Source organism: Silurus aristotelis, assembly GCF_946808225.1.
Source record: "Silurus aristotelis genome assembly, chromosome: 16".
NCBI classification, from domain to species: Eukaryota; Metazoa; Chordata; class Actinopteri; order Siluriformes; family Siluridae; genus Silurus; species Silurus aristotelis.
Window position 1 is genome coordinate 1,166,477 of NC_139589.1, and position 26,400 is coordinate 1,192,876.

The 26,400-nt window shown below is 40.0% G+C and overlaps 1 protein-coding gene across 14 annotated transcripts in view; it reads right to left on the reverse strand.

Moving 5' to 3' along the window:
- LOC310738888 (actin-binding LIM protein 3-like) overlaps positions 1-19,003 on the reverse strand; it is a 59,695-nt gene extending 40,692 nt beyond the window's left edge. For 10 of the 14 annotated variants that reach the window (XM_083564356.1, XM_083564355.1, XM_083564354.1 and 7 more), the window contains exons 1-2: positions 18,347-18,973; positions 7,037-7,186 (exon numbers count right to left, since the gene is read on the reverse strand). In XM_083564356.1, coding sequence (XP_083420482.1) covers positions 7,037-7,186; positions 18,347-18,359 — 163 coding nt within the window. In that variant the 5' untranslated portion in view covers positions 18,360-18,973. Of the gene's footprint in view, positions 1-7,036; positions 7,187-18,346 lie in introns of all 14 variants that reach the window. The other 4 variants (XM_083564364.1, XM_083564351.1, XM_083564352.1 and 1 more) reach the window with 3 other exon arrangements.
- Positions 19,004-26,400: the final 7,397 nt, after the last annotated feature.

Sequence of the window (26,400 nt, forward strand, 5' to 3'; positions counted from 1 at the left end):
TTGTGATGTTCAGTCCTCACCAAGATATAAAAACATGTCTCTCTCTCACACGTACACACATAAACCTAATATGTTCATTATTTTGCTTCTGTCAGCAGGAATCATATACCATACTAACCTTTTGACAACCACAATTAATATTGGCTGAGTGTTAGCCACCAGGCTAATTCTAGCCACCGCCAGACAGTTACAGTATCCTGCTATTCTGTTCAAGGAGCAACAACAGCAACCAAAAGTCTGAATCTATTAAAGGCTCAATAGTCCATTTTTTTCCTATTTTGTATAAATAAGTTGGAATAATGGTTTCATCCATGACCTTAGTAAACTGTGCAGGAGCTGATGAAGATCTGCTTGTTTGGTTTTACAGGTTTGTCTTTTTACTGATACGTCCCCAAGATTCTGTTTAGAAAGAGAAAACGTATAAAAGCGGGAAAGGCACATCAGAGCTGAATAACTAAAAAAAAAAAAGAGATGAAGCTAAAAACAGATTTAGCAACAATGTTTGTAAACAGGTAAAATTAAAGATTAAAGTGTAAATCTGGAAATCCACCAGCTACATAATGATCCTAAAAGAAATTCCGGTGTTTATATGAACGTAACGCCGGACGGGATGATAAAAAAAAAAATCTGTCAACTTGTTAATTTCAAACAAGAATCCGTTAGAAACGAAACAATCCCAAACGTCAATCCAACATGCTCGAGCAAGTCTCAAAGCCTCCGAGACGTTGGGCGTGCAGTACGCAGTACACGTGGCTTATTCCAAAGAAAACCGTAAACCAGAAAAAAAAAGAACAACAAAATGTCCTAGAACTAGGAACGGTTTCCATGGCAACAGAAATCATACCATAGCCAAAGATACCATTTTTTTATTCACTTTTATACCAAAACAATAAAATGAAATGATCAAATATTAATTTCTGTATGAACACTATCTCTATAAGAGCTAAATAAACGCTAATGCTGTAATACAGTGCCGTTTCTATAGTAACGGCTCATTCGCAGGGACTCGTACGATGGACGCTCAGTGTAAATTGGATTTATAAAGAAAAAGATAGAACATTCTGGAGATTTTCCACTACAGAATAGACGACTTGAGAACTATTTCATGAATTGAGATTGTATGAAGCCGAGAGTCCTAATTAAATCCAATGTATTGCAGATACAAAAAATGCGTGCGCACCACTGTTGACTGAGGAAAAAAAAGAAGAAAAGACACTAAACTTTTTAAGCTTTTTCAATTGTAATAAGGTGTAATAAAGGTGGCAGAACCTGGCAACCGGACCAAGTTGCGTCCAATTTGGCCCTGCTGCTGATCTACGGCTTAAAAGAAAAATGACAAAATCTAAAATTACGATAATAAAGTTGTAGCACTACGAGAATAAAGCGTCAAGTGCGCTGGTTTTTATCTCCCTTACCGTCGATTTCTTTGATCATCATCCTCATATTCAGAGAAACGGATTATATTCAGGGAAATCTCCTCTTTGAATATCATACAGATGTAACCATCGATATCATTCAGACAAAGGAGGCGATTTCCTCTGTCTGATTTTTCTATTAATAAATTGAGTTTACTGGTTATAACTTTGTGCTGATGCGGCGTTAAAGTAGGAATTAAAGTCAAGTAAGATTTTACCAAATCCTCCAAATCCATTTTATGCAAAATAGCGAAATGTTTCTCGCAATTCTGTGATTTTTCTAAAAATATTACCACTTTAATCTCGCAGCGCTACGACTTTATTCTAAAAATATTATCGCAAATTTGACTTTATTATCGTAATCTATGATTTTTTTCCCAGGTGCCGATAAAATATCATTGTTGGATGGAGTGGAATTTATGCAGGCATGCTTTACTCAAACATATAAAACACGAGATCCAGTCTCTCCTGCCGACATTCCGAGGTTTCACATCCATCATTTACTTTGTCAAGCTCTAACAAGCAGAACTTATGGGAGGAGATGAGATTTATGGAATATAATGCCTTTAAAAACAGACCTGTCAATCAAACTAACAAATGGCTCTGATTGGTTTTTACTTCAATCAGGTGAAACATCTGGGGCTCACAAAAACAGGGTATTTAATCCTTTTCGTCGATGGTCGTTTTTAGATGGCGCTATAATAAAATGTTGCATTCATTTGAACTTGGAAACCCAAACCTGTTCCCCCTGTGCCCCTGTGCACAAAGTGAGCTGCTTGAAGGTTTACATGCTTTGGAGAGGAAGATCTTGCTGCTATAGAGCTCTGATCTCATCCCTACTGAACACCTTTGAGATAAATGTGAACGCTGACTGCACCCCAGGTCTCCTCACCTTCATCAGTACCTGCCTTTCATAACACCCTTGTGGCTGATGAACAAAAAGCACACTCCAAAATCTAGAGGAATCTTTTCCCAGAAGAGTGGAGGAAAAAAGAAAGAGAAATTTGAGACTAAATGTGGAATGTGATGCTTAAAAATCACATACCAAACTTATGTAGATAGACAGACAGATTGACAGATTGACAGATAGATAGATAGATAGATAGATAGATAGATAGATAGATAGATAGATAGATAGATAGATAGATAGATAGGTGAAGTGAAGAACACTGATGATCTTCATCGTGGCACCTGTTAGTGGGTGGATTTATTTATTAGGCATCAAGTGAACATTTTGACCTCAAAGTTGATGTTAGAAGCAGGAAAAATGGGCGAGTGTAAGTATTTGAGCGAGTTTGACAAATTGTGACATCTAGACGACGTCAGAGCGTCTCCAAACCTGCAGCTCTTGTGGGCTGGTACTAGTCTGCAGTGGTCAGTATCTATCTCAAGTGCTCCAAAGGAGGGAACAATGGTGAACCGGCGACAGGGTTGTAGGGGACGAGGATCATTGATGCACGTGGGGAGCGAAGGCTGGTCCGTGTGGTCCGATCCAAAAGACGAGCTCTTGTAGCATGTGAGCATCAGAACTGGACCACGGAGCAATGAAAGAAGGAGGACTGGTCTGTAAATATTATAACCAAATTAATTCTCAATTTGTTTATTTCTGTAAACAACTAAAAGAATTTAAATTCGAATGAAGTGAACTGAATTTATTCCTTCACCAAAGCAGTCCTGAGGCTTAAGCTTGATCTGAGTGAGATGTAATCTGACAGCATGACTTTCAGTAACACACACACACACACACACACACACACACACACGCGCCCATATTTCGATGGAGAGAGATGGCATCGTTAAATGCTTCCTCTTTCACATCCATCCATTACTGGATATAAATCGAGTACTATTACACCGTGTCCTGCTTTAACTTCATGCTCTACAATTATCCTGAAAAATAACACGTTTAGACAGAAACAGAAGGAGAGGACGAAAGGAAAAAGCGGAAATACGCATGTAAGTTTATTAAAGTCCGAGTGTTTTATGTTCTTTGAGAGACACGTGTATGTTCTTTCTGTTTCTGTGCAACAAACTGTAATTTAACGGATTTATAAAGATTTCCTTTGACCAAAAAAATCTATAAATGTCCAGATGTTCCACTTTATTTCCATTGAAAAATCCTCCTTTAGCATAAAGAACAGCTTCACACACACTCAGCATTCTGACAATTCAGCTGAAATACTCTGATGTGCCTCTTGTAAAACTCACCAAAGATGTTCTTCACTGAATTTCTTGTTCATCTCAGAGCAGTTCAGTAGGATTTGGGTGCAGTGACTGAGCAGGTGGTTCCATGACAAATATCATTTCAGACGACGGGTTGCTCTGGAAATAACACTTACAGAACTCAGATATACGCTTTGGATCATCGTCTTGTTGTACGGCGAAGTCGTTTTCCAATCAAGTGCTGTTAAAGTATGGAATGGAACAATGCTGGTTCAGAATTCCTTTCACTTTTCGGAATAAGTCTCTCACCTTCCCTGCTCCGAAACAACCCCAAACCATTGAGCTTCCACCCCCCACGTTCTTCTTGTTCCAATCAATTGGGGTTTCACGTCAGTCATTTTTCTCATGTTGATTTACACCAAGAACAATGTGTGTCTGTCAATGCTGGGGGCTTAGTTTTAGGATGCCAAAGCAATTTTGAGGGCCCACATGGCGTTTGGAGCATGTGACCTGCCCATAAAGATGATATGAGACCTTATATTTTTCACTTCATGGCTGCTTTCTTTTTTCTATTTGTCTCATCAGTAGATGTCTCTCACTGTCTCTAGTCTCACTATCCTTTGGTCTTGTCATCTTTCATGCATGTAATCATCAGCTGAACCTGTTAAGGGTGTGGAAATGATGTTTGGTGTAAATTTGGATATACAATCAGTGTCTTTTCTATTGACATTTTCCCCGTAAAGGTAAAAACTTCTCCATGGCCAGGTTCTGGTTTGTGACCTGCTGTTTGGGGACCTCTGATTTACACGGACTCTGAAGCTTTGGTAGGAGACGGATGAAGGTACTGTATGAATTATTTAATTTGTATCCAAACCTCATCTTGGCTCAATAATCTCTGACCGATTGAAGTCAAACGAATAAGCGTAGGGTCGCTGTTTCCTTTCCCAACACATGACATGGTCTACTTCATCTGAACAAGTTGGGCCTGGTTTATTGATCTGTCTTAGATGAAAGCGTTTAAGACCAATATAGAAAAGCAAGTCCTGATGCAAGAGGCATGGAGATTCAATAAAATCTCTCTCAAATCCAATCCGCTCTTCAGGAATTTTGTATTAATATAAAATGACTTTTATTCGGTTTGGCACTTTGTAATGCACGCTTTCTGATAACCACAATCTATAATATAAATATATAATAAAACCAGGCAAGGTTTAATTAGTAATTGTCTCAGCTGTGAGACAAGGACCAGCCCGAACAGCAATCCTCATGGGGTTTTGATTTTTTAAAAGTCATTTCTCCTAATGCTTTGATGGAGAAAAAAAAAAGCACAATATAGAGATCAGTAAAGATCTTTCATTCTCTTTCATTGAAGCAAATGAAAATTGATGGCTCTCAGACGCCATGGTTTGACTCCGCACTTGATCCACGACGCCCGAGAAATCCGCCTCGACTTCCTTCACATCCCGATCCGACCGTAACTGCTATGCTTTTTTGCGTTGTGCACAACATGATGATGCGTGAACCCCTAACGCGAGATGTCATCCAAGAATGATGACCACAGTGATAAAAAAAACGAAGTCAGAGTCACGTGATCGTAGGCTGAGAAGGTTTTTTGTTTCGCTGAGGACGAACGATCGCGCAGCTGTTCAAACAGCAGGATTGATATCCTTAAGTAATTAAAGAGAAAGCGGAAATAGAAAATAGAAATAGAAAGAGTAAATCAGGGAAGCTGAAAAATGGAGGAGGAGAAGAAGACAGGAGCTTGGGAAAATGAGTTTGTTTATTTGATTTGATTTGATTTGATATTACCCACCTAAACAATGATAACAGTAATGGACAGTAATGAAGAAAGTGTAATTTGTTAATATACTTAAGCAACATTTTCACGTATCTTTACTGAAGTATTTCCATGTGGTGTGACTTTTACTGAAATTTCACCACATTTCAAAGTCAAATATTTTACTTTTCACTCAACTACATTTTGTCGTTTATGTTAACTAGTGTAGTTATTAACGAGGATAAAAACGTAACTGGTGAAACACGTAGCGAGTCACCAATCAAGATCGAGCGCACGCTCTGTTTTACACGTGAAATCAATTATGACAAGATAAAATGGTGTAAAATGTAAAGAACAGCATTTAATACAGGACAGAAACGTGACCCTGGGTGTTGAGTCTGGTGATTTTAATTAGATACGGTATAAATATGATTCTACACTCCGGTGCATTTTGACATCTTGTTGTTGTTCTGCAGTACTACAGCATGAGCAGTATTACACCATGTGCCTTATGGTTCATGAAGAGATTTTTTTTACTTTATTTGGTTTGTTTGTTAATTTAGGAAGTGAAAATCTATTTCATGCATGACTTGGTGCAGTGATGGAGCAGTACAGATCGCCTATATCGATGTGTCACAATTGACGGGTCCCCAGAGTAATTGCATTACGCGATTGCATGATTTGTTACCTCCTTCTTTTAGAAGGCTACAAACCCGGACCAAATATTCTACACAGCAATTCTGATCTCACTCTTCTGTCTTACTATATAGATCCTTGATTTGATTCATGTATATTTCAGGCCTGGATGAGTGAAATGCACCATGTGGAGGTGAGGAACAGCCCGCTTTTTATATACGACTCGTTACATCTACAATTCTGCTGCTCCAAAATACACACACAGATAAAGAAGTGACAGAAGATTACATTAATGGAATTCCGTGAATCTGTGCTGCATCTCTACTAATAACGTTTTCGTCCTCAAATTCACCGTATACACCATAGAAGTTCCACCACACGCAAAACTCGTCCATGGAGATCAGTAAAGTCATTAGGAAATGTGTACAATCACTGTCTAAATCTGAATGAAACTGGAACTGGATGTTACTATGGTTACAGGTTTATAAGCAGCGCATTCATTTACATTCAATTGACAAACGCAAACTAACTGTGTGTTCAACGCTCTGAACTCACACCTGAACCTCCAGCCAATCACAATCCACTATTTACACCTGAACCTCCAGCCAATCACAATCCACTATTCACACCTGAACTTCCAGCCAATCACAATCCACTATTCACACCTGAACTTCCAGCCAATCACAATCCACTATTCACACCTGAACTTCCAGCCAATCACAATCCACTATTCACACCTGAACTTCCAGCCAATCACAATCCACTATTCACACCTGAAACTACAGCCAATCACAATCCACTATTCACACCTGAACCCCCAGCCAATCACAATCCACTATTTACACCTGAACCTCCAGCCAATCACAATTCACTATTCACACCTGAACCTCCAGCCAATCACAATCCACTATTCACACCTGAACTTCCAGCCAATCACAATCCACTATTCACACTGACCGGTGGAATAAAACGACTTAACTCAATCTTCATATTTGGTAGGATTTGGTGGGATGGAGATATAAAGATTTAAACAGAGCTTCTGTACCCTGGCAGGTGAAACACTTGATGTGAAAGTGGACGTTCTGCACGCGCACCACTTCTCCCTTGCAAATGTCACCACATCGGAAGCAGGAGATGGTGTCTTGGGCAAAAGAACCTCTACGTCCTTCACCATAGCTGGGTTGCTGGTAGGGGCCTGTGAAGAAGAAGAAGAAGAAGAAGAAGAAGGAGACAGTTAAAGTTTTGGCGTATCTGCTTGTCTTTTTTTGGGTTCGGAGTATCAGAGTCTCATGAAAACACAGTAGGTCCTTGATGAAACTAACGATAATAATGAACTCATTGTGCCAATAAATGCAGAAGGTTAGTGTTTGTAAGTAGAACCGTCTTTAAGCTGTTCCAGATGTGCTGTAAGCAGATGTAAAGTCTTGCAACATCTGTGGCCACTATAAAGCAGCAGCGTGAGGTTGAATTTGGGAGGATAAAAGGGAAGGATTTACACACCGGAGAGCGAAAAGCTTAAAATAATAACCTGCTGGAGGATTTCATGTGTTTTAGGGCTTTTTTGTTAATAAATTGCTTTTAAATGGTTCCAAATTGTACATATTTTATGTTTGAATGATTCTATATATATATATGCGTTTAATAAAATATTTTGGAATGTGGGGTATTAGATATTACAGTGTGTTAGGATTTCACACACACACACACACACACACACACACACACACACACACACACACACACACACACACACACACACTGCTTGTTGTTCCAGATACACTCTCAGTGTGATGTTATGTAACATCCAGCAATTTAACGTCCAAGATCTGTTCTCTTTCTCTTCATCTGCTTTGGCAGAAAGACGTTTTTCAGTGTCAGTGATTCCATTGTTTTTCTATAAAGTCTGGCAAAGACAATTTTCACACAACACACCCTGATTAATCGCACAACAGACAGCATCACAAACCCACATTAATCACTAACGCATTCAAGAAACACTGATTTTACATTTACATTTATCGCATTTGGCAGAACACCGTATTTAGTTATTTACTTTTATCTCTTTTATACAGCTGAGAATGCTGTTGGGTTAGGGGCCTTGCTCAGGGGCCCAGGAGTGGCAGCTTGGTGGGGCTGGGTTTTAGATCTTTGGATCCAAAATCCAATGCTTTAACCATTGTGCTACCAGAACCCCCTGATTGACCTGATCGATCAAAATTGCCTCAACTTTAACCTCAAATATTATCATAGATTTTTTTTTTCTACAAATCTGTTCTTCTTATTGGCTTTTAATAGTCCCTTATGGTTAACACAGTTACCTGTAACCCCATTTAGTTTATATTTCATATTTCTTTCTTTTCAATAGATGTTCCTTTTTTCATGTAATGATACAACAACAAAAAAACCCACTACTGAGTCCAAAAAGAAGAACATCAATATTTATATATGTAATTAAAACAAGATTAAATTGACACTGTCACTATCATAACACAATAATTTAACAAGACTGTGGTGAGACCTGAGATGTTGTACGGTTTAGAGACAGTGTCATTGAGTAAAAGACAGGAGGTGGAGCTGAAGGTAGCAGAGCTGAAGATGTTGAGATGTTCGTTGGGAGTGATGACGATGGACAGGATTAGAAATGAGTTTATTAGAGGGACAGCACATGTAGGACGTTTTGGAGACAAAGTGAGGGAGGTGAGATTGAGATGGTTTGGACATGTGCAGAGGAGGGACATGGGGTATATCAGTAGGAGAATGCTGAGGATGGAGACACCAGGAAGGAGGAAAAGAGGAAGACCAAAGAGAAGGTTTATGGATGTGGTGAGGGAAGACATGCAGGTAGTTGGGGTGAAAGAGCCAGATGTGGTGGACAGGGTGCCAGAGCCTTTAAACACTCAAAGAGGTCCAACATCCAAACTCTACATGAAGTGGAATCCAAATGGTGCTGGTACGTCTCTAGATGGTTCGGGATATGACACAATCATGTCAACATGAAGCACTATAGTTAATAGTTATTAACACCTTGTAGAGCCTACATCATGAGGAACTTATAAATGATCATTCCTGGGTTCTAGCTAATGGCTATTAAAAAGACCATTGCAGACCACTTTATCAGCAAAGGCTGAGGTTACTAATCTGAGGTGGCTTTTTAAATGCAAGTCCTGATATGAACCCGGTTCTCAGCAGTAGAACTCTGTAAAACACAGCATCCGTACTGCAGTCACATTCTCAACTGAGTAAAGGTCAAGCAAGAGTGGGCGGCATCCAAAATATCTTTACCATCACTTGCCAACAGCCGAACAACAAGAGAACATTGTTCCGAAAATCTAAATTTTCCACACAAAAAGATTTTATTTCACCACAAATGGACACTTTTATCACCTGGATATAAGCAATTAGCTTGATCTTTACTAAAAGTCCAAAAGGCAAAAAAACAAGAGAATAAAAAAACACAATTGACAAAATAAAATCTAAACCAGAGGAACGATTGAAAAAGAAAAAGAAATGGCAATGAACAAATGGAATGCATTTCAGTGGAAAATCTAAATCGGAAATCAGATGAGTGAAGGTTCATATGAGAATCTTAGTGTTCTGAGGATTTAAAAATCAGAAATAAAACCGAATGCGAAAGACATTATGAAGTATTCTACCACGCATAAACAAGCCCTAATACAGGAGTCCCCAAACTATGGCCCACATGTGGAACGACCCTCAAAACAATGCCAGGGACATATTTTAAATATATAATTTAAAACATATGTTTTACTCACATCATATCTGTATTTGATAATAAAGTTTGGCTTTCAAACAAAAATGTCCCTTAGTTATTAATAGAGGCACCGGAACTATCGGTTATCAAAAATCCATACGGATAGTTTTTCCGGGTCGCCATCATTACGAGAGCGCCCTCTAGAGGGGAATAACTGATGCCACGTGCTGTTCTTTTTTACACATGAGACTCCGATCCAACTTCACTATCGGAATCCATAAAATCCACTATTGATCAACCTCTAGTTATTAGTTATTAGTTATTACAGCCTAATTATTTGTTAGATTCAACCACCGAAAACATATGCATGTTAGTAAATGTTTTGATTTTATTATCAATGAATATGAAAAATTTTCACTATAATAGAAATAATGCTTTTTTAACAGATAAATCCCTTGAAAAGTGACACTCATTTGTCTGTACGGTGCAGAACAAAATAATAAAGTAATCCAGCATTAGGGGGCAAAATAAATACATTTAAAATCATAATAAATCTCCGGCCCATGTCATTTTCTGTTACCTAATTAAAGAAAGAAAAAATTATGTGGCCCTCACAAAACAAAGTTTGGAGACCACTGTGGTAATAAATACGCAATGCTTTGAAAAAGCCCAAAGCACAAACTGTGTGAGTTCAGATGATGATGATGCCACGTGTGGAGCCATGAGAGGAACATTGGCAATGCTTTATGGCTGGAAGTGTCTTTGTCAATACAGCAATATTGGCCAATGTTTTGTGCTTGTGAGCTCATGTATGTGGAAAAGGGCAGATAGCTCTGTATGTTAGCTCTAATCCAGCCAGGCTTGTTAGAAGATTAAAGATGTGCATTTTTCAGATGACCAAAAGGGAGAGAAGAATTACAGCAGAAAAAGAGAAATGATCAGAATTGTACTTGAAACCAGAATAAATATGCAGGTCTTTGGAAAAAAAAGAACCGACATTTGCTGTTGAGAATTTCAGAGAAATGATGCTCTGCTAAAGGCAGCAGACGGAGCGATGCGCTGTGGTGCGAGCTTCCTGTCAGTGGATCGTACATTAGCGTTCAGACAGACTTAGTGCGAGAGTGGGCTGGTAATTGTGGGGTTTAGGCTGGAAGTGACAGCTCTCGCCTGTACTTTCTGCCCTAGCGCTTTTTTCAGTAGACAATTACAGCAAATATGCAGAAAGCCTCGACTTTGCTGGAGGATGAGAAGAGCGTGTTGATACTGTAAATGTGACCTGTATTTATTCTCCAGTGGATTCTGTGCCGTTTATTTCACACTGGAAATCCAAACCATCACAAAATGGCAAAATTACTCACACCCTTTGTATGAAACTTAAAGTAAAGCTCAGGTGCGTCTTTTTTCTCCCCGAATAATCTCTGAGATGTTTATACACTTTGATTGGCGTCTACCCGTGGCTAAGTCAATAGGTTTAATATGATTGGACATCATTCGCGAATGCACACACAGGTCTATAGAACATCTGATGGAAATGCAAGTTAGAGCCAAAAAAAACCCATCAAAGCAGAGACATGATCATGCTTTCTGCTGCCCTGGAGGTTCCAAAGAGCAGCCTGGCCTCTGTAATTCTTAAACGAAAGACATTTGGAACAATCAGGACTGTCCAGGACTCTAGGTTTAGGGATAGTTACTAACCCTAGATGTGACCAAGAACATGATGGTCACTCTGGCTGAGTTTAAGAGATCATGTACAGTATGGGATGAGGAGAAACTCGGTCAAAAAACCTTTAGTCCAGGACGGTGATGTTTTCTGTTTGGAGATGTTTTTGTAACAGTTACGGAAGGAGACTTTAGTGCCACTAATAATGTTATTGGTTTGTTGAGTTTTTAATCAAGTTGTGTTGCCTATTTTTTTTTAGAGAAATACAGAGATTTGATATAGAGGATATATGACACTTCAGTAATATGAAACAGATTATTTTCCTAAAATGGCACGTCTTTGGCCCATTTGTAGAACATTGAATTATGTTAATAACAAACCCTGACAAGGTGGACTTTTAGAAGTAGCTGACACTGTATGAAAGACAAAGTGGGTCTGTAGACTTAATAATGTACAAGCAGAGACATTTATCAGACCTGACTCGGGGTTGGCATCAGTGCATCAGCCGAAAGATAACGTTGTGAAAAAGTGTGCATTAAATACACATTTGCATTTGAATCGTAAGGCATCGTTATTTTTTTTTACAGATTTACACAAATTGCTTCACCTTACATATTCAAATTCTGCCCCCCCCACGCACTCCTCAACAAGCAGCCACAAAAAGCTTTAAAATGTTCAAGTTAAAGATAGTTTAACTCAATATGTGGCTTATGCATTATGCATAAACACACACACACACACACACATATATATATATATATTTATGTGTGTGTATGTTAGATGAAGGTTCTCATAGACAGTTGAAAGTGCAGTACTGCGGCACTATAAAAGCAGTATCAGCAGCACAAGTCTATCATTAGACACCTCCATGCTGAAGTAACTCATCCCACACTAAACACATGGGATAATAACACGCTTGTCAAATTTGATCTAAGTGCTTAGCCACATGCACGTAACATCTTCAGCCTCTACTCAGGACTATAATCAGAGCATTATTATGTCATTGTGCAGTCGGGTTTTTGTGCACGTTTGGACTTCCTGTATAGTCTATGATTCTAAGAAGTAACCAGTAAACGATGATCCAGCTCTACACGTGTGTTGTAGAATGTCAGTGCACGATGTGGAGGTGAGGACCAGCCTGAGGTGAAGAGGAGAGCATTTAAATGGTATAAAGTCTCACCTGAACCTCCAGCCAATCACAATCCACTATTCACACCTGAACTTCCAGCCAATCACAATCCACTATTCACACCTGAACCTCCAGCCAATCACAATCCACTATTCACGCCTGAACCTCCAGCCAATCACAATCCACTATTCACACCTGAACTTCCAGCCAATCACAATCCACTATTCACACCTGAACCTCCAGCCAATCACAATCCACTATTCACACCTGAACCTCCAGCCAATCACAATCCACTATTCACACCTGAACTTCCAGCCAATCACAATCCACTATTCACACCTGAACCTCCAGCCAATCACAATCCACTATTCATGCCTGAACCTCCAGCCAATCACAATCCACTATTCACACCTAAACCTCCAGCCAATCACAATCCACTATTCATGCCTGAACCTCCAGCCAATCACAATCCACTATTTAGACCTGAACTGGAGATAAATATATAACATTCTATCTGACACTAACTATAAATCCTGCTAAAACTTCCTGTCCTCATAGTGCTTCTTTTGTCCCCTGATCCCCACACAAACACATCCCAGGTGGCTTTTAGTGTGGCTTGGCTGTGTTGCTTCTGTCACTCTTCTGCCATCTGGGCACAGAACGAGCGCCAGGCTCCAGGGTGGCACCCTCCGGAAATCTGCCACCCTCCTTCCCTCCTTCTGTATTTACTTCAACGGCTTCCTGTCTGCTGATTGGCGTTGCTAAGTAAGGCGCAAAATTTCCATTAAAAACACCACGGCAACGGCAGTCACGAGCCAATGACGAGCCGGTACGGCATAAAAAGTTCAGGAATGCTGCCAGGTCCTGCACGGAGCGGCTCTGTTTTCCGTCCCGCTGTCTCCTGATGTACGGCTGTGCACCAGGATCTCGTCGGCTCAAGCAATTTCCTTTTTTCTCCTTAAGCAAGCTATTAATAAAACAAGTCCAGATAGTAATGGTGCAGTTCGAGCGTTACTCAGCACAAGGCTTGATTTAGAGTCCAGAAAGTGCACAGCTGAACTTCCTGGACGTAATTTACAGCACGTCTCTCCTCAAAGAAACCACGCAGAGCTATTCATTCTGGTTTGCTGGGATGTTTGAGTTAAAAAGACTCGTCCGCACGGAGGAGGTTGGAAAAAGAAAATGCTGAAAATGAAAGCATCTGGAAATATTTTGGATTGGAGGTGTGGAGGAGCAGGTCGTTTTCAGAAGCAGATACGACTCTCGAAGGACCAGAGGGAAGGATTTCTTCTGAATGAGAGTTGCTTTGTGTTTTTAAAACATGTCAGTATGTGTTAGTTGTGTAGAGCACGCCTAGCTGTAGTCTTATTCGTTACAGGACCTCATAAAGAACAGGATCATCTAATTAATATGAAACCTTCAGGCTGATTAAACCTCAGAGAAACGATAACCATGCTCCAATGTTCAAGATTCCCGACAGGTATGCGATTGTATTGTAAGAACACCAACGTGAACAGTTTTCAGATCTTTCACACGAACGTCACGATGCGACACGTCCATACGGTCCCCATAAAGTTGCTTCATAACAACTGCTCGTAAAATCGGTCCTTATGACGTTCTCTTTACGAGCTTGAAGTCAAGACGATGCCATGGATGATCCATGCAAGATCAATAACCTACATTTATAAACATCCAGGGTTTCAGTATTTCAATTCAAATGTATGGACTAGGCATAAGATCTCTATGTGCTTTTTGAACATCTTACTTCACATTTAGTCCCATTTGCTCTTCTGAAATCCTCCACAATTCTGGGTAGATGTTCCAATAGATTTTGTGGAGATTCATTCAGCTACAAGGGTGTTAGTGAAGTCAGGTAGTGATGTAGGTGAGAACATTCATCCCAAATGTGTTCAATCGGATTTAGAGCTTTGTAGCAGGAGATCTTCCACTCCAACCCATGTACATCAGATCTTAATGGAGCTGGCTTTGTGTACACTGGCATTGCCATGCTTTCATGGTTTTTAGTCTCCTATTTCAAGTGAAGGGAAAATGTCATGCGTCATGTACAACTTTGTACTCACAGTTAGGAGAAGAACCACACATGGCTGGAGAAGTGGTTGTGATTCTGGTGTGGGATTTAAAAAATGTGTAATTGATTTTTGAGATTTCTAAAAGCACAAGACAGTCGTAATTTTTCCGTGTTCCAACAGGAAGCAGGAGAATGTACAGTTTTCAACTCACACTCTAGATTTGTGTTTGATAATTTTTTTCCCGATAAAAGAATAAATTGGGTGGGAGGGAACCCATGGGAGATACACGTAGGCCATGAGAACAGAACCACTGTAACTATGATGTGAAAAACCTGTTTGTATTTGACAAAGTAATGGTGCAGACAAAATCGCAGACAGAAGCAAGAAACAAAAAGTCTTTGCGCATCTCAAGTTTCTTGATTGCTTTTATTTAAAAAACACATTCATTTTGCTACATGCTTCCATTTCCCTTCTCTCCCAGTCTCCGCCCCCTGTCCTACCATTGCTTTGTTACTTGAATGTGTTCACCTGTAATGTGTCTCGCTTTTGATTTGTTTATCAATACCCCACTGTTTTTCTGCATTGTTTTAAAGTTTTTTTATGCATTTCTTTACACAAGCCTTAATTCTCCATTTTCCCTGCTTCCTCTTTATATTCTTTTATGTCTTTTCCCCCGTATACAATTATTTTTTAAATTCATATTTTCACAGCGTTTCAAGCTTTAAAACCCATCCATGTTCTCTTTTTCAGATCTCAAAGTCCAATCACAGTGTGGAATATCTGTAAATAGAAAACCAGACTCGGAGCTGGAAGCTGCTCAGCTGCTCGTATCTGCTCAGTGGGTTGTAGTAACCTCGACGCCTGATGCTGATAATAAAATTCCCTTCTTTCAGCAGTTTTTTTTAAATGCTTTGGCAAGCAGCCAGCACTGATGCTGTGTTTTTATATGCTTCTGTACTTCATACACACACACACACATGCACAATACACAAAAATACACACACTTCTGAATAAACCACGTTAGGAATTGTTTCACTGATTCGCATTGGTGCATTGAATAAAAGTTTGGATCAAAATACACTGGTTTTTAATGCATTTGCATCGATTTTAATTTTATTTTTAGAAAGTGACCAATAATTTGTAACCAATATTTGATATGCAGATCGATTTCTCGTCGCTAAACTCTTTCTAGAGCGAGTTCTCTCAGCACTGCCGATGCTACGTGAATGAAGCATCACAACACTAGGCCGAGGCGTGTCCTGAGAGTCACATAGAATACAGATTAACATGGCAGAGGTAGAGCTGTAAGTTCCTCCAGACACAACAGGAGAAGAACGTCTGGGTTTATTTCATCTTTTTTACGCACTACAGAGGTATGTACAAGAAAAGTGAACTTGACTATAGTGAAGTACCATATTGAATTGCAGAGCATCATACTTTTTCCACCGCATCGTAATAGTGGTGAATCATCTTTCACATCCCATCAGTAGCTGCTTCACATGTATCTTTATTGTATCGCTGGCTGGAGATTCCAATCGCATCGGCCTCAGTTTTTGAGATGCACATCCCTTATACACACACGTTCTGCAGCTTAATGACAGAGTGGAAGGCGTTATAGGCATTTCCACTCTCCACTGAAGCATGTGGACGTGCAGCACGTGACTACAGCACTACCACACAGATCTAATTCATACAATTATAATGACTATAACTCCATTCATGGACCTAAAGGGTTGAGTTTTCAGATCCGAAACCAGTAACATCTTTCTAGACGATAACGCTGAAATTACACAGGATATTATACATCTCCTGATACTGGTCTGTTAGGTGATGCTGAAGCATCAGAGGTTTCTGAAGCAATCAGCCCTGAATTTTTTTCTGCATTTTGTTCTTTGATATGAACTTTGAAAGCTCCAAATATCTCCATGATTTTCCACACTGTGCCACTGCTGTTACGTGATTGGCTGATTGCATAAAGCATAAAATCCTCAAAAAACTGGTTTCAGATGAAGTTCATATCAAACGTCAGAACCTTTTTTAATTATTCCAAACCGTGTTCCAAACACAATTTTGTTTGTTTGTTTGTTTGTTTAATGACAGCCACTAATCTGACCAGTATGTTTGAAGGACGTTAAAAGAAAAAAACTGCTCATGGCAAAAGTATGTCTTTCAGCGGTGCCTGAAGAACATCTGTTTTTAGGGCCACAGAGGAATTCTGTGCAGTTTTGAACAGGCAGGGAACGAGATCAAAAACTCAGGCCAGCTTTATCTTCAAAAGCAACAGTAAAAGAAGAATCTTTGGCTCTTGTGATGTGAGGTGGTGATATACGATTTTAATGTGGGATTTTTACCATTTCCTGTTTAAAGAGCGTGAAGCAGGTGTAATAATATTAACAGCTGGGAACTAGTTATCTACTGGTCTGCTGGTTAAACATCTAAAGGTTTTTGAGTTTGAGACCAGACTGAAGAGTTTTAAACATCTGTAATAAACATTAACTTTGGTATTTACACAAACATTATTCGGCTGAAGGTCTTGAGACACCTGATATGTGGTTCTTCTCCAAACTGAATGTTGGAGGCACACAATTGTATCAGACGTTTGTGAATGCAGAATGAAATTTTCCCTTCACTTGTACTAGGAGACCCAGACATGTTCCAGCATGACAATACTCCTGTGCACAAAGCCAACTGCATGAAGATCAGCTGTCCATGGGTTGGAGTGGAAGATCTCATGCTATAGAGCTCCAACCCTATTAAACACCTATGGGATGAATGTGAATACTGACTGCACCCCAGGAACCTCCTCACCTTCTCACTTACACCAGTAACTGACTTTACTTACACCCTTGTGGCAGAATGAATCTCCACAAATCTCCACAAAATCTAATGGAACTCTTCCAGAAGACTGGAGGTTATTACAGTATAATGGCAAAGGGATGGAATGGTATGTTCAAAAAGAAGCATATTTTAGGGTCAGATGGACACCACTCTTACTTAAGCTTACATTTACTGTGTTAGTTATACAATGCAGGTGATACGGGGGTGGGGGTGGGGGTGGTGGTGTTGGTGCTTAGGCATGGCTATGTGGGGCATTGGGGGAGTTTGCAATCTGTCACCGACATGAACCATAAAACAACTCATCTATCAGGTAGTGTTATGGATTCTATGCACCAAAGCATCTCAGGAGGCTTAACAGAGCCCTGGTTTCATCACCTCTGGCTATTAGAGGTATGGATTAACTCAGTGTTGGATTAGTATTGAGAGAAACTAGGAACATGATGTTGTATTATTGCAGTGATGTTTTTCTTCAATCGCACATTGTGGAAATCCTATAAATGATATACTCACTTTATTAGGAGTGTATTATTAGTGCTCTTGTTTAGCATACAATTATGTGATCAGCCAATCGTGTTGAAGCTGTGCAGTGGATGAAATCATGAAGATACTGGTCCTAATGAAGAAAAATAAACGAGAGAATGGAATTTCACACAACCAGTACAGAATGGTGCAAAAACAAAAAACATCCAGGCAAACCATGCTGAACTGTGAGATGGATGGATGGATGGATGGATGGATAAAAATTGGTTTGAATGAAATCGAAATATTTTCTGTATCGTATCGCCAAGTATCAAACCGTCGGCTTGTTAATAAGAATCATATCAATCACACCCTGAAGAAATTCACTGTAAATGTACTCGACTCATTTATATTTCTGCTCGGGATCATGGAACAGTCCAAGAAGAGCACAACATTTTATTATTATTATTATTATTATTATTATTATTATTATTATTATTAATAAATTATTATTATTGAAATCCTACCGTTCGTGTTCATGGTGAAAAGTGTCTTCTCATCCAGCTCTAGTCCAGCATGATGCTTTGGAATGAAGAGCAAGCGAAGAGAAGAAACTCCACCTCACTCCACTCCACCCAGATTCTCCTGATGTCCAACTCCTTCTTCTCGGTCGCTGGAGCAGCTGGTTGCGCGCTACAGGACAGACTCCAGCTCCTGAGCAGGATGCGGATGGGTGTTTCCGGTTTTCTTTGCGCGAGCACACACACACACACACACGCACGCACGCACGCACCGATCTATCAGGAGCTGGAATTGGAGAAGATCCAGCTCGGTGGTGATGTACAGCAGGACTCGGTCCGAGTCAGACTCACAGCTCGCAGCATGTCTCCTACACTGAGTTCCTTCCGAGCTCCTCTACTTGTTTCCTGCCGTCCTCACTGTCCCGTAGTGGTGATGATGATAATGATGATGATCTAGAGGAGGAGGATAAGGATGAGGATGATGGTTTTGAAGATGATGAAGATGATGGTGATGGCGACACACTCCTGAGCTCCGACATTTACATTTCAGAGCTTTCAAGAGCTGCACTTCCTTGTGTTTAAAACGAGATGAATGAAGAATGGTTTCTGCCCCTCGGAGCTTCACCTGCCCCTGCACGAAGCCTCAGCAGGGCTACAGCGAACAACTTCCACCTTCTGGACTTCTTCGGTATTACACGATTATTTTTATAAAACAAAATCCCTCAAACTTCCTCAAATGTAACATAAAAATACACTTAGCTTTTAATCCGACTCATAATAAAAGGTGAAAAAACTGTCGGTGGTGGAAACAAAAACCACAAACACATAATGGCCAGTTTATTAGGAACACCCGGAAACCCGTTCATTCATGCAAATGAACCAACCAAATAATCATGTGTCAGATGAGATCTTCTCTGATCATGGTTTGGATGTTCTTACCAGATATGCTGGTTGGACTTTTTGAAAATTTTTACACACTCTTGAAGATCAGGTGATTTTCTTTGGATTTTCACCCATTTAAGTAACTGCTGAATTTTCACGTTCCTTTTTCTGGTTGCCAAAAGAGGAACCTGACGTGGTCTTCTGCTGCTGTAGTCCATCTACCTCATGGTCGCATAAAGCATTTCACTGCATGTCGTACCCTGTATGTATGTGTATGTGATGAATAAAATTTGATTTGATTTGATTTAAATTCAAAGCAAAAGTCAAACTAAATTGAATGAGGTTTGAAAATGGACACTTCACTGTGGGTGTTAATTATAACCTTCTGAGTAGAAATGTAGGAACGAAGAGCCTTAGAAACATCGCCACCTCACTGTGAAATACATTTTGTTTTCATGTAGCGGGTGTAAAGTGCTATGTGCTCACAGCCTCATTTAGCTACACAGTTATTATTGCACCTAGTGGTCAAAAATAGGAGCTGCAATAATGTATAATAAACAGAGGCCCATTGGGACAGGAATCACGCTGCCCCATGCTGTAAACATTTGTAGTTAAGAAGTAGGAGCAAGGAGGGAAATTTATTTCGGGGTGGCCAATATTTAACGCTAAATCAGACTTGTTTATTAGCATGTAGTGGCTGATGCACTAAAAATGCGCTATTTGATATGCTTCCCACAAAAAAAAGAAATACAAAAATAATTTTTTTTTTTTTGGCTCACTATAATTATATTTAATATACACCAGAACGGCTTTTTAGTTACATTTTTTTTTTTAGAGGTTTTGCTGAAATTTAGCAACCCAGCCCTGGTTAATAATATTAGCTTTCCAGGAAACACACGTGTTTATAGAGATTGATGTGTGTTAGCATCCCAACTTCATTTTGTCGATTTGACATTAAAAGGTCTCTCTTCCACACGAGATCCACATGATGTCAGCGTCGTTCCAAAAACCTGATCAGTGGTTCAATCTGTTCTTTCTTTATTTATTTCCGAAGATCGAACAAATGCCTTTATATCATATATATTGCATTTATATTCAAGTTGAAGTTACATATTAGGATTTTTAAAGTTCTATGTGAATTTTTTCACTTCTACCAAAGAAATTTAATTACACTTTAAAATGTACACAATATAATGGACCTCAGAGAGGCGATCGATCAGAAAAGCTAATGTAGATTTATGGTAAGCTTTACACAAATCAGAAAGGCGTTGACTTTGTAGGGACAGTGTAGCTAGACAGCATCGGATGGTGGTCTGTAGGACGACTTTGGAGGTGAAGAAGAAGAGGAGGAGAGCAAGGACTGAAAGAAGAATAAGATGGTGGTACCTGAAGAAGGAAGACTGTAGTGTGAGATTCAGTGAAGAGGTCAGACAGGAGCTCGTGGTGGTGAAGAGGTGCTGGATGATTGGGGAACTACTGCAGAAGTGATAAGGGTGACAGATAGAAAAGTTCTTGGTGTGACATCTGGAAATGGAAAGGAAGACAAAGAGACGTGGTGGTGGAATGAGGAAGTGTAGGAGAGCATAAAGAGAAAGAGTTTGGAGAAACAGAATTGGGATTGACAAAGTGATGAGAAAAGTAGGCAGGAGTACAAAGAGTAGGCAGCTGTAAGAAAATTTGGGCGCGTTACCAGTAGATGCCTGAGGAATGGAGATGGAGTGTGCTGGTACCGATTTTTAAGAATAAGGGAGATGTGCAGACCTGCAGTAACTACAGGGGAATAAAGTTGATCAGACACACCATGAAGTTATGGGAAAGAGTAGTGGAAGCCAGGCTGAGAGAAGAGGTGATCATCTGTGAGCAACAGTATGGTTTCATGCCGAGGAAGAGCACCACAGACGCATTATTTGCTTTGAGAATGTTGATGGAGAAGTATAGAGAAGGTCAGAAGGAGTTGCATTGTGTGTTTGTGGATTTAAAGAAAGCGTACGACAGGGTGGAGAGAGGAGTTGTGGTATTGTATGAGGAAGTCTGGTGTGTCAGAGAAGTATGTGAGGGTGGTGCAGGACATGTATGAGGACAGTGTGACGGCAGTGAAGTGTGCAGTAGGAACGACAGACTGATTCAAGGTGGAGGTTGGACTGTGTTAAGGATCGGATCTGAGCCCTTTCCTGTTTGCAGTGGTGATTGACAGGCTGAAAGACGAGGTCAGACAGGAGTCTTTATGGACTATGATGTTTGTAGGTGATATTGTTATTTGTGGTGAGAGTAGGGAGCAGGTGGAGAAGAGCCTGGAGAGGTGGAGGTACACGCTGGAGAGAAGGGAAATGAAAGTCAGTAGGAGTAAGACAGAGTACATGTGTGTGAATGAGCGGGAGGGCAGTGGAGGGGTGCAGTTACAGGAAGAAGAAGTGGAGAAGGTGGAGGAGTTCAGCTACCTGGGGTCAACAGTGCAAAGTAATGGAGAGTGTGTTGGAGAAGTGAAGAAAAGAGTGCAGGCAGGGTGGAGTGGGTGGAGAAGAGTGATAGCAGGAGTGATTTGTGATAGAAGAGTATCTGTGAGAGTGAAAGGGAAAGTTTATAGGACTGTGGAGACCTGAGATGTTGTATGGATTAGAGACAGTGGCATTGAGTAAAAGACAGGACATGGAGCTGGAGGTAGCAGAGCTGAAGATGTTGAGATGTTCGTTGGTATTGACGACGATGGACAGATATAGAAATAAGTTTATAAGCGGGACAGCGCATGTAGGACGTTGTGGAGACGAGGTGAGGGAGGTGAGATTGAGATGGTTTGGACATGTGCAGAGGAGAGACATGGGGTATATCAGTAGGAGAACGCTGAGGATGGAGACACCAGGAAGGAGGAAAAGAGGTTTATGAATATGAGGAGAGAAGACATGCGGATGTGGATGTAGAGGACAGAGGACCACTTATTAAATCTTCTATTTAACAGATTTTCGCATCGACTTGATAAAAGCATTTTCCCGTCTGCTCCAATTCAGGCTCTACAGATGTTCAGATCTTTCACAATGCTGTTTTTGTCCCAATCGGCTCAGCCATTCAGGCTGCGCTTCTCTTTTCACAAGTGGAAGAAAATAACATGAAGAGGATTATTGGCGAATTCTCGCAGCAGAGAGAGCAGAATGGGTAGGTTAGCGAATGTATACTCCACTGTGTGTGTGTGTGTGTACATATAAATGATTATCACCTGATACCATGGTCACTTCCCAGCATTGAGGAATTCAAGCTGTTATTGATGTTTGCAGAACGAAATTGACTGAATGGATTAAAATAACATTTAGTTTTCATTACGCATTTTATATACGACTCGTTACATCTGCATTTTTGCTGCTCCAAATCACACACAGATAAAGTAGTGCCAGGAGATTTTAATTATTTACATGATATTAAAACTCCTAGTGCTGTTTTTTGTTATACAGTGTGGCACAGGGAAACAGGACATTTTGGAACTAGGAGTTTTTGACCCTGGGCATCGGCGATTGTTTGGAATCAGTGCGAGCTCATTTCGAACCCCTTGATGTAGTTATAAAGTAGCAGTGAAGTGGTGCATAACGACGCATAAAACCAAGGTCACCAACTCCTAATTCCAAAATTTTCCATTTCTCAATGCCACCTTGTACTTCTCATTTAAACGTTTTCTTCTCCAGTTCTCGTCCCATTCTTCAAAATCAATGTATCCACCATTTATCTCCGTTAAGGCCATCAGGAAATGTTTACAGCTACTGTCTCACTCTGTATGGAACTGGAGTTGTATGTAATGGTAAAGATTGTGAAGACCTGACCATAAAATATCTATGTGCTTCTTTTTGAACATCTCATTCGACAAACAATCCCCATTTGCACTTATAAGAACTCTTCTGGGGAAGATGTTTCACTAGAATGTGTGGAGATTTGTGATCAATTCAGCAACAAGTGTGTGTGTGGGTGTGTGTGTGTGTGTGTGTGTGTGTGTATTAGTAAAGTCAGGTAGTGATGTAGGTGAGAAGGTGAGGAGGCCTGGGGTGCAGGCAGCATTTACATTCATCCAAAAGGTGTTCAATAGAGATTAAAGCTTTATAGCAGGAGATCCTCCACTCCAACCCATGGAAAGCAGATCTTTATGGAGCTGGAACACGTTTTTAGTCTCCGAGTTCAAGGGAAAATGTCATGTTGCATCCAAAGACGTCCGATACATTTGTGTGCCTCCAAATTAGTGGGAACAGTTTGGGGAAAAATCTGCAAAAACAACACAGAGACCAACATGATTTAGTTAAATTAAGATTAAATTCATTAGTATTAATACCTACTGCACCTTCTAAACATTAATCACCCTCATCCCTGTGTATATTGACCTCAGACCCTATTTATCTTCTGGTTAGATGATCACTGCATTTCATTGGCTCTGTACATGTAGCTTGTACAATGACAATAAAGTTGAATCTAATCTAAAATAAACATAAAGGTGTGAACACAGTGACATGATCGGATTGATTTGTCCATCTATTCATCTGACCCGAGTTTTTTTTTCCTGCTTGTCTGCATGCTGTTTCCGTACGCAGGTACACGGAATTCGTTTAGAAATTCATTCCTGGAGCCAGTCATCATTCAGAATATGAATCACACATTGCTGAAACACTGCAGGCTGTCTTTTATTACGAATAAATAAATAAATAAATAAATAAATAAATAAATAAATAAATAAATAAATAAATAAAATAACCACCTCTGAGCGATTTGTCAGTGATGACATCAAACTTTCTAAAGAAGAAGAAGAAGAAGAAGGATAAAAAGGATATAAAAAAAAAAAGGATGAATACAGTGTGATGTGAGAGATCTGTATCAGATGATGGATGGTTGGATAGTAAAAATGTATTCCAGCAGTAATGATGAACATATGGATTAAAGCATTCCAACGATCTTCTGCGAAAACACCGGTCATTACGGATATCTGAACATCACTGAAGATAAAGAACAGGCCCCATTTGAAGAACAGGTTATTGGACCAAAAGTGCTGTAATTTTCAGTAAGTGCTTTGAGTGGACCGGAGCGACGTGAGGACACGTGTTAAAGTGTCAGAGTCGTCTGCTAAATGCCCGTCTTTTTTTCTTTTTCGTGTTCTCTCTTCACAGATCGTTGAAAACTTTTCTGACACATTTCTGTGATTTAGACAGAAATAAAACTCTGGCAGGAGGAACTGCGGATTCTCAGGAAGCAAAAATCAACAGATTGACCTCTGAATTAATGCAACTCTGAATCATGGAGCACAGTTAGCAATTTAGTTTAGGAATTTTATAGAGGAAGTTGTGGGGAAGGTTTTTGTTTGGAAAGTATTTTGCACTAATCTTTGTCAGTTTTGCAATTAAACACAATTAGCTTTTAGTCATTTTTTTTTGTGAGGAGTGTGAGGATTATGAGTGTGCGAAGTGTGAGGATTATGAGTGTGAGGATTATGAGTGTGAGGATTATGAGTGTGCGAAGTGTGAGGATTATGAGTGTGAGGATTATGAGTGTGAGGATTATGAGTGTGCGAAGTGTGAGGATTATGAGTGTGAGGATTATGAGTGTGAGGAGTGTGAGGATTATGAGTGTGAGGATTATGAGTGTGCGGAGTGTAAGGATTAGGAGTGTGAGGATTATGAGTGTGCGGAGTGTAAGGATTATGAGTGTGAGGATTATGAGTGTGCGGAGTGTAAGGATTATGAGTGTGAGGATTATGAGTGTAAGGATTATGAGTGTGAGGAGTGTGACGATTATGAGTGTTAGGATTATGAGGAGTGTGAGGAATTATGAGTGTGAGGATTATGTGTGAGGATTATGAGTGTGAGGAGTGTGAGGATTATGAGTGTGAGGATTATGAGTGTGAAGATTATGAGTGTGAGGAGTGTGAGGATTATGAGTGTGAGGAGTGTGAGGATTATGAGGAGTGTGAGGATTATGAGTGTGAGGATTATGAGTGTGAGGAGTGTGAGGATTATGAGTGTGAGGATTATGAGTGTGAGGAGTGTGAGGATTATGAGTGTGAGGATTATGAGTGTGAGGAGTGTGAGGATTATGAGTGTGAGGAGTGTGAGGATTATGAGTATGAGGATTATGAGTGTAAGTATTATGAGTGTGAGGAGTGTGAGGATTATGAGTGTGAGGAGTGTGAGGATTATGAGTGTGAGGAGTGTGAGGATTATGAGTATGAGGATTATGAGTGTAAGGATTATGAGTGTGAGGAGTGTGAGGATTATGAGTGTGAGGAGTGTGAGGATTATGAGGAGTGTGAGGATTATGAGTGTGAGGATTATGAGTGTGAGGAGTGTGAGGATTATGAGGAGTGTGAGGATTATGAGTGTGAGGATTATGAGTGTGAGGAGTGTGAGGATTATGAGTGTGAGGATTATGAGTGTGAGGAGTGTGAGGATTATGAGTGTGAGGATTATGAGTGTGAGGAGTGTGAGGATTATGAGTGTGAGTGTGAGGAGTGTGAGGATTATGAGTGTGAGGAGTGTGAGGATTATGAGTGTGAGGATTATGAGTGTGAGGAGTGTGAGGATTATGAGTGTGAGGATTATGAGTGTGAGGAGTGTGAGGATTATGAGTGTGAGGATTATGAGTGTGAGGATTATGAGTGTGAGGATTATGAGTGTGAGGATTATGCTGAAAGCGGAAGAGTAATTGCAGAACACATAAGACCACATTATTTATCTAATTCAATTGTAAAACAAACTTAATCTTAATCGTTTAGACTCATCTGGGAGCTCTGTCCTTTTACTTCTTCTCTCCTACTTCTTCTCCTGTCCTTCTCCTTCTCCTGTCCTTCTTCTCCTGTCCCTCTTGTTCTCCTGTCCTTATTCTTCTCCTGTTGTTCTTCTTCTTCTTTTGTCTTTCTTCCTCTTGTTTCTCTGATCACACTAAATCATCGGCACTCCGCAGCATTCTTTATTTTTTGACAAGTGAGAAATGTTTTTTTTCAACATGCACTATAAAGACAAAAGTATTGGGACACCGACTTCTCCAGCTGTATGTGGTTCTTCCCAAAACCATTAGCACAAAGTTGGAGGCACACATTTAATGTGGTATAAAATTTCCCTTCTACTTGAACTAGGAGACCCAAACCCATGTCCATGTGCACAAATCGAGCTCCATGAAGACAAGGGTTGGAGTGGAAGATCTGCTATAGAGCTCCAACTCTA